This window comes from Sarcophilus harrisii, chromosome 6 (assembly GCF_902635505.1).
Source record: "Sarcophilus harrisii chromosome 6, mSarHar1.11, whole genome shotgun sequence".
In the NCBI taxonomy this organism is placed as follows: Eukaryota; Metazoa; Chordata; class Mammalia; order Dasyuromorphia; family Dasyuridae; genus Sarcophilus; species Sarcophilus harrisii.
The window spans coordinates 150,863,245-150,871,774 of NC_045431.1; the positions used below are offsets into that span (position 1 = coordinate 150,863,245).

General features: G+C 39.0%; 1 protein-coding gene across 2 annotated transcripts in view; it reads right to left on the bottom strand.

Moving 5' to 3' along the window:
• Window positions 1-8,520, bottom strand: part of HELQ (helicase, POLQ like) — a 49,151-nt gene extending 40,631 nt beyond the window's left edge. Inside the window, exons 1-3 of one of the 2 annotated variants that reach the window (XM_031941756.1) lie at window positions 8,086-8,520; window positions 4,685-5,378; window positions 567-745 (exon numbers count right to left, since the gene is read on the bottom strand). In XM_031941756.1, coding sequence (XP_031797616.1) covers window positions 567-745; window positions 4,685-5,378; window positions 8,086-8,262 — 1,050 coding nt within the window. In that variant the 5' untranslated portion in view covers window positions 8,263-8,520. Of the gene's footprint in view, window positions 1-566; window positions 746-4,684; window positions 5,379-8,085 lie in introns of those variants that run through there. The other variant, XM_012552048.3, reaches the window with a different exon arrangement.
• Between the last annotated feature and the right edge of the window lie 10 nt (window positions 8,521-8,530).

The following is an 8,530-nucleotide window of genomic DNA, read 5'->3' on the forward strand; positions in this document are numbered from 1 at the left end:
AACTGATTTTTCTTTTGAGTAGTAGGCAAACTAGGCCATCTTTTGCTTCATTTCTTTCCTTGCCTTAAATCAGTGAGTGGGTGTTGCCTCAGAAAAACTGAGACCTGGGAAAAGCCTTAGCATTACCAAGGCCAAATTTCCTCCATTTCTAAAGTTAGTCTCCCAGGATCCATTAAATTTAACTGGGTTGCCTTCCCATTTTTGACAAGTCAAAGTTGACCCCTTTAAGGACCCAGTGACCTTCACGCCCTTCTGCTGGGGCACCTCCTCTTCAGATAAGTTACCTGGCATGGGGACTCAATAGTCTGCAGGAACCCCAGTGATCAGTGGTAGTGGAGAATAAAGATGGTCACCCTATCACCACTTCCTGAAGCCTTCCCAAAGGCCTTATTCCCTTCTACCTTCCATTATTGCCCTCTATGACAATACACTGGGGGGAAAGTAGATAATCTTTCCTTGATAAATTATCAGTCAGTAAAATATTAAACATGCAAGATGACATACACTTTATTTCTATTATTACTATGGGAATAAGTATTAATGAACAAGAAGAAAAACTATCCCACCTTTTCTTGGACAATTGCTACATATGGTAGGATCATCAAAACATTTTTCTGCCTACAAAGCAATTCTTGAAGCATTAAAATCTCAGCTACAAGAGTTTTTCCACCACTGGTTGGCAGTGAATATATTAAATTCTTTCTTTGCTGTAGACAGGTCAATGTTAAACAAGTATGTTGCCAATCTGCAGAATTGAAAAAAAAAAAGGGAGTTATTTTTCTCTTTCTCATCTTAGTTCTATTGCAAAGCAAGTTTCTTCCAAAATGGAGACTAACAAAAATCCAATATGACAACTTTTCTCTGTCAATAAAACAGTGTAAAATTTTCATTAATATGTTACACAAGACAGCACACTACATAATTCAGTCAAATAACTGATTCATAATTTGACCTGAGCTAGGTAGGATTTTATTTCCCTGGTACTTATTCCTATCATTTGAAAAACATTTTTAAGTACCCACTATATGTGAAGTTTCCCCTCTGATGGCTTATCAAGAAATTTATGAAGTCAAAAGAGACCTTAATAAGGTTGGCAAGGCTTTTGAGTTCACACTGAGCCTTCTACTCTTCTCCCTCTGTACTACTGACACAGCCTTCTCATCAGCTCCAAAGGAGTTGATGGGGATTGAATAAAACCCCCAGGCCTTTGGCAGCAAAGACTGGCATCAGGAAAGCCTGGATTACAATTTGGAAGTCCAACTGTTCTAGAAGACAAGGCAGGAGGAGCACTGATGGAATTATCTGAGCTCTAAGTGGGCCTTTTGTTAAGTGGACTTTATTACTTCAGTCCCACCCCAGGTGGAGGTCTCTGGTAGAATTTTTAGCTGAACTCTGCATGGATCCCAACTCCAGTTATTATATCTAATCAGAAAGCCAAGTTACCATGCCAAACTCTCCCCCTCAGGCTATATTTCTTTGATAAAAGATCTACTCCCCAATAATTCCCTCTCCTAATCCTTGTCTCCATCATTAATTCCTTTTTGGGGTCGTTTACTTGCTAAAACATCCCAGCAGCCAACACCTGTAAACTACTTTTAAGGTTAGCCCTGTAATCTCTACTTGCCCTCCACCTTAATGGTGTCTCTGCTTTCCCCTGGCCAATTGCTATAACTTCTTTCCTAGCTAAAAGCCTTTATGGATTAATCTGCTGTTAGTCGCTAAAGGAAATCTTTGCCTCTTGATTTGGAGGAAGTATAAGCCTACAAATGTTTGATACCAAGATACCAATCCATAACCCCAGTACACTTTTAGGGTATCACTTATAGGTGTCATCACTGACAGCTATGGGTGTCATAATTTGGTGGCTTGGTAAGCTGAGAGTCTGTCTGCACCCCATATCCTTAACTAATTCAATGATCATCTCTACACAGAAGATTTTCTTATCTGTTAATCTAGCCAACCCAAATCTCTCTTCTGACCTAGTTTCAAAACTCCAACTTCCTGTTAGATATTTCAAAGTAAATGTCTATTTTACATTCAGCATGTACAAAACTGAACTTATTAACTTTTTCCATTTTGAGAAGGAGCACTGAGTCATAGATCTGTTACCCTCTAGTTGTCATTGGACTTCCATAGGACTCAACTAAACTAGTGATAAGAGAGAATTAGGTAAAATAATAATATCATATAAAAGTAAAATTTTTGCACAAATTTAGTATTTGCAAACCTTAAAAATGTCACATGAATGCTATTTAATTTTAACTTTTAATGAATTATTAAAATACTTAAAATGAGAAGGGAAACTGGTAAATGAGAAAAAAATCTTTACAAGCAAGGTTTCCTATCCAAGATGTAAAAGGAATTGATTCAAATTTATAAAACAAAGCACCATTCATTCCCAAGTAGATAAATAGCAATAGCAATAATTGCAACAACTTTTAAGATTTGCAAAGCAGTTTTTGCATGTTTTCTCATTTGATTTTTACAACAATTCTGAAAGATGCTATTATTATTCCCATTTTATAAAAGAGAGAGTTGAGACTTGCCCAGAGTCCCCCATGCAGAATGTCTGAAGCAAGGGTCTTCCTGACTCTAAAACCAGAGCTTTATGCACTCTGACATCTATCAAAGGATAAAAACAGTTTTCAAAAAAATAAATCTAATCTATCAATAACTATTAAATACGGTCTAAATCATTATTACTTAGAGAAATGCAAAGCAAATATATGGTTTTATTTCACACCCATCAAACTGATAAAGATGACAAAAAAGGAAAATAACAAATGCTAGGTGATCTGTGGGAAAACAACCACACTGGTGAGCTTTTGAAAGAGTCATGAATCTGTCCAGGCCTTCTGTAAAGCCATTTGGAACTTCATCCAAAATATTGCTAAAATGTTGGAGACCTTTTGACCCAGCTACACTTGCTGCCTTAAGGTGTATACCTTAAGAGATCAAATAAAAGGAAAAAAGTGACCCATATATGCAAAAATGTTGAAGACAGCTCTTTAAACAGAAGCTCTAAAATTAGAAATTGAGAGACTATACTCTTAATGAGGAAGTTAAGCAAATTATGGTATGTGACTATAAAGCCATATTGTTTTGCCTTGGGAAATGACTGTGAAGACCCCTACAAATTCAATCAGAGTGAAATGAACAGAACTAGAACAATTTTGACAGTAAGAACAAAGTTATAAAGAAAGACAATTTTAAAAGATTTTGGAATTTTGATCCACTCACTATGGAATTTAAAATACTTAAGACAAAACACTCCACTCATCTTTTATTCTAGAGGTGATGAACAGAAAAATGTAGTGAGATATATACATTTTGGGGCATGTATGACCAATTTGTTTTGCTGAACTATGAATATTTATACTAAGGATTTTATTAAGGTTTTGTGGTTGTTCAATTGGGGAAAAGGAATTAATTATAACTGAAAGTAAAATAAATCTATTTAAAAATAAAACAAAATGTCCCATTCCAAAGTTTTAAGAGAGTAATTCATAGCCTTCCCTTTTCAAAAAATTTCAGCACAGATTTTTGACAAGGTAAAATACTAATAATACATGTGTACATTTATAAGTACAGCTAATACATTTCTACCTTAATTAAAACCAATAATTCTTAGTAAAACAGTTGTTACACAGATCACGGTTTATTTTATTTAAAAAAACTTAAAAGGTTTATGAGATTATATATGCCACATATTAACACTAGTAACTTAAAAGCAGAGGAAGTGGGGGAGATCAAACTAGCAGCCAATGAACTCCACCTACTGCATGAAGCCCTCAGCCTGGCCCAAAAGATCAATGACATGATAATCCCCAACAACCAAGCTATGGAGAAGGGGAGATAATGGATATAAAGAGAGGTACCAAATCGGGGATCTGTTAAAAGGCTCCATGATGTTTATGATATCTTCTAGCCACAAACTTTACAGTCTTAGGGAGTTTAGGAAATCAGACTCTCACAAATCAAAGAGAAAACAATACAAAAATCATGTTAAATTGCATGGTACATATTACAAATGATATAATAGTCCGAAAGAAAGGAAAAATCAATGTAGGCTGCCCTTGGAGCCAATGGATAGCAAATACACTTTATTTAGTTAAAAAAAAAAAAAGTAAAGTGTTTTTTGAGAAATAAAAAATTTAAAAACCACTAAAGAAGGATTGCATTCTGAGTAGAGAGGCTAGCTCTGGCGTCACTATGAAAAGCTTTTGTCACATCCTATGTTTGTCAATATGACAAATGAATTAACTTCTCAATACTAAGACTATAAATACAGATGAACTGCTAATAGGCATTGCCCAGCAGAGTGTTTTCTACATAGATGAAGTTAACAGATTTAGCTCTACTCCTTAATCTCTAAAAAAAAAAAAAAAAAAAAAAAACCTAGGGGGCAGCTAGTTGGCACAGTGGATAAAACATCAGCCCTTAAGTCAGGAGGACCGAGTTCAAATATGGTCTCAGATACTTAACACTTTCAAGCTGTGTGATCTGGGCAAGTCATTTAACCCACATTGCCTCAGTAAAAAGAAAAAAAAAAAAAAAAAAAGCCCGAAGTGAGAGGTCAACTAAGCTATAGTAATGATAATAGTTAATAAATTATTTTCCTTTTCTATGAAAATTAGTCATAAACATGTCTCCATCAAAGTTACTGGGAAAATAATGGGCTTACCATATAATTTTTTAATTCCCTTGTATTGCACAAACAAGTCTCTAACTTTGCTGGGTAATGAATAAAAAGGACCTAGGTCATCAGAAGAAGATTCCAGCGTTTTCTTAGCAACATTAATCTCTTCAGATAGGATAGCTTCTTTTAATTGCTTCCTCTTAGAAAACTTAGGTGTCTGGGCTTTGGCATTTCCTGTCATGGCACTTTTCAAACGGTCTTTAAGGCTTCTTCTCCTGTTCAAATCAGATTCTGTGTGCTTAGGAGATGAATTTTTCTTTTCCTGGAGTTGTTCCACAGGTATATCATTCAATGTCTGGTGTGAAGATAGGGGATAACTTTCTTTAGCAGATGGATTATTCAAATCATTGGAAGAGTCCTTTACTTTTTCAATATATAAAGCCTGTGAGCATGGTACATCACACAAAAGGTCATCTCCAGGTTCAATGGTCACATTTTCTTGCAATCTCAAAGTCTCTGGGGAATTGCAGTAATCCCGAGTTTTAACCTCAGTCAAGTCACTGTCAGTGGCAATAACATCAAATTCCCTGGTCTCTGTGCTTTTTGAATAAAGCTTTTCAATTATTCCATGTTCAGGAGACTGCATGTATTTTTGTTCTAAAACATCTACTTGAGCTAAAAAAGAGTTTTCTGCAAAACTATCATAACCATCAAACATGTCCTCTTCACTGCCATCATACTGAAAAGAAAACAAAGGTATTATCAGTGTTAAAGCAACAGGCATTTGTAATATGTTAGCTTGAAGAAGTGACAAATATAAAAATAAAATTGTTTTAAATGTTCTGAAACAAATATCTCAGCAACATATACTTATTCTTCCACAAGAAACATGGGGCCCTCTATCTCACAAAAGGTGAATGTATAAAATACAACTGATTAATTTTGAAAGTTGTGAATCATTCTTGACAATGTCCTGAATACGCCTGACCAAAGGTAAAGGTAGCTGATAGATTAAATTGCCATAGAAATTCATCCAATTAGATTTTGTAGAGTTATTAGTTTTTATTTAACTAAATAATATTACACTAATGCAAAAGAAAAAAATTAGAGAAAACTCAAAGCTAGTAAGAATAGTAAAAGCTTGCTAATTTATAATCAAAATAAAATGGAAAACTAACAATGATATGTAATTTGGATAAATACAAATAAAATTACTTAGCCACTGCAACAGTATTGAAAGACAAAAGGAGAATAAAGGAAGAAAACAAGCTTGTTAACATTTTAGACCTAAATAGTTAGCTATAAATTTATTGCAGGAACCCTAACCACCAAATGCAACAACTAGATATCTCAGGGAATAGAGCAGGGGGCCCACAGTATAGAAGAACTGAGTTCAAATCCAACCTCAGATGCTTTCTAATTTGAATTGGGGAAACAACAACAATAAAAAAGGATCCATGTAATAGATGAACAAAGAAGAATGAAAAACAGTGGGACTCAACAGTCTGGCACTCAATAAATGAGAAGACATGAATTAATTAGGGAAAAAATCCAGAATTAATTTAAAAATAAACTCCTGGAAAAAAAAAAGAAAGTATATTCAATCATTCTTATGGCACAATATTTCATTATACTCAAAAACAATTTGTTAGAAATTAGACATAGACCAACCTTTCACACTGTTTTCACACTGTTTTCAACTTTCAAACTACACTAAATTCAAAATGGATAAGTGAGTCAGCTACGGTGCTAAGATGGGGATACAAAGACAAAGAAAAGGCAATCCTTGTACTCCAGTGAGTTCATACCCTAATTCGGGAGACAACATACAAGAGATTATTTAACAAACTGAAAACAGAATAAACTGGAAATAATCAACAGAGGAAAGATAATAGAATTAAAAGCACAGGAAAAGCTTCCTGTCAATGGTGAGATTTGAAGGATTTCAGGAAGCAATGATGAAGAGGGGGAGCATTCCAGGTATGGGGGATAATCAAGGAGAATGACTGGAGTTGGGAGATAGTGTTTTGTTTGAGGAACAGAGCCAGTGTTACTGGAGAGAAAAGTATGGTAGAGAAACTAGAGGAGCAAATTTTATGAAGAGTTTTAAATGCCAAACAAGATTTTATACTTTAATCTGGAAATAAGAGGGACCTGCAGTTTGTAGCATAGGTGAGGTGACATGGTTAAACCTGAACTATATAGGAAGATCGCTTTGACAGTTGAATAGAAGAGACTGGGGAGGAGAGAGATTTGACTCAGAGAAATCAATCAAAGGCTACTGAGGATAGTGCAGGTGTTCAGTGCTAAGAACCAGTATCACAGGGGGTGGGGGTGGGGCAGTGTCAAAGGAATGAAGGGAATATATATATATTTGAAAGACATTACAAAGGTAAACTCAACGTCTTCGAAACAGATTGGGTACAGAGAGTGAATGGGGCCAAGAAGTGCATGATTACACCCAGGTTTGGAAATGGGCAGGGTTTGCAAGAAAAATATGAAGTTCAGTCTTTGATATGCTGAATTTAAGATGTCCACATGACATCTAGTTTGAGATACCAGATAGGCAATTAAAATTGAAGATCAGCAGAGGGAGTAGAGCTAGATAAGTAGATTTGAGAATCATTAATAAAGAGAAAAAGCAGTTGATGAAATCATCAAGTAAAACAAAAAAATGTGTAAGATCCACAGAAGAAGACAGGTTAAAAGGTTGCCTTACTGCCAGGAGAGGGGCAATCGAGATCTCCTGCCATAAATCTGCGCAGCTGGTTAGCAGGTTTTTATGGTTTTATCCAGCTTTCTCCAGAAACGTGTGTGGAAGTGAAAGCAGCAATCCAAGGCAAAGGCTTGACAAGATGAATCATGACCTGAAAAGGGGTCAAAGGACTCAAGTGAAAGCGACCAAAGAGTCAAGATGGAGCAAGGATCAGATGGCTCTGGGGCAGGTGGCCGGGGAGAGCGCCTTAGGGTTGGTGGTCATGGTTACGCACGAAGAAGGCGGTTTGGGGCGGCACAGCGGAGAGGCGGGGTAGTGACTGAGTCCTTGGGACTCCCGAAGCTCCTGAAGAAAGAAGTGGAGCATCTGCGGGTAACGGGCAGGACCACTTTGGGTGTGGCCGCCAAGTTCGGGGGACGGATCAAGCGAAAAGAGCCGCCTGCGGCAGTGGAAAGGTGGTGTGCTCGGGAGGCTGGCGGAGAGGCTCACGGGTGAGCGTCGACGTCCTAGACTAGGGAGGGGAGATGGGAAAACTAAGCCGGGAGGCGGCGGGTGTGGCCCAAGCGAACCTCAGGGGAGCGGCGGTAACGGGGGATGAGGACAGACCGGGGTGAGCCGGGGCCTTACACAACTGCCGGAGGAGACCCGGGCGCCGGGATCCCCGGGAGTGTGAAGGAGCGAGGCTCGGCCGCCTCCCCCGCCTCCTCCCGCGCGCGCAGGGGCTCCTTACCTCGGGGAGCTCCAGGCTCTCGCTCCTCCGGCGCCTCCTCCCGTCTGTCCCCTCCTCCTCCCGCTCCTGCTCCTGGCCGGGCTCCAGCGGGCCGGCGGCCGCGGTCTCCCTCAAACTACGGCGGCTCCTCTTACGGGTAGATACGCGCCTGCGGATAACAGAGCCCGAGTCCTCCATGCCCTGAGGGCGCGGCCGCGGGGCTTCGGGCGCGCTCCGCCTTGTCGCAGGGGAAGCAAAGGGTGGCGCTCACATCCAGGGCTCAGATGTCTACCTGCCGGACCCCCGGCCGCCGCGGCCGGGGCCCGCGCATGCTCAGAGGTCAGTGAGTAGTTTCTGACCACCTCTCATTCAACTTGGGAAAACCAGGGGAAGCGATTCCTGCACATGTGCAGTAGGGGCTTAATTACGTCATCAACTCCAGCCTTCTCAGGCGACCATTTTGCTC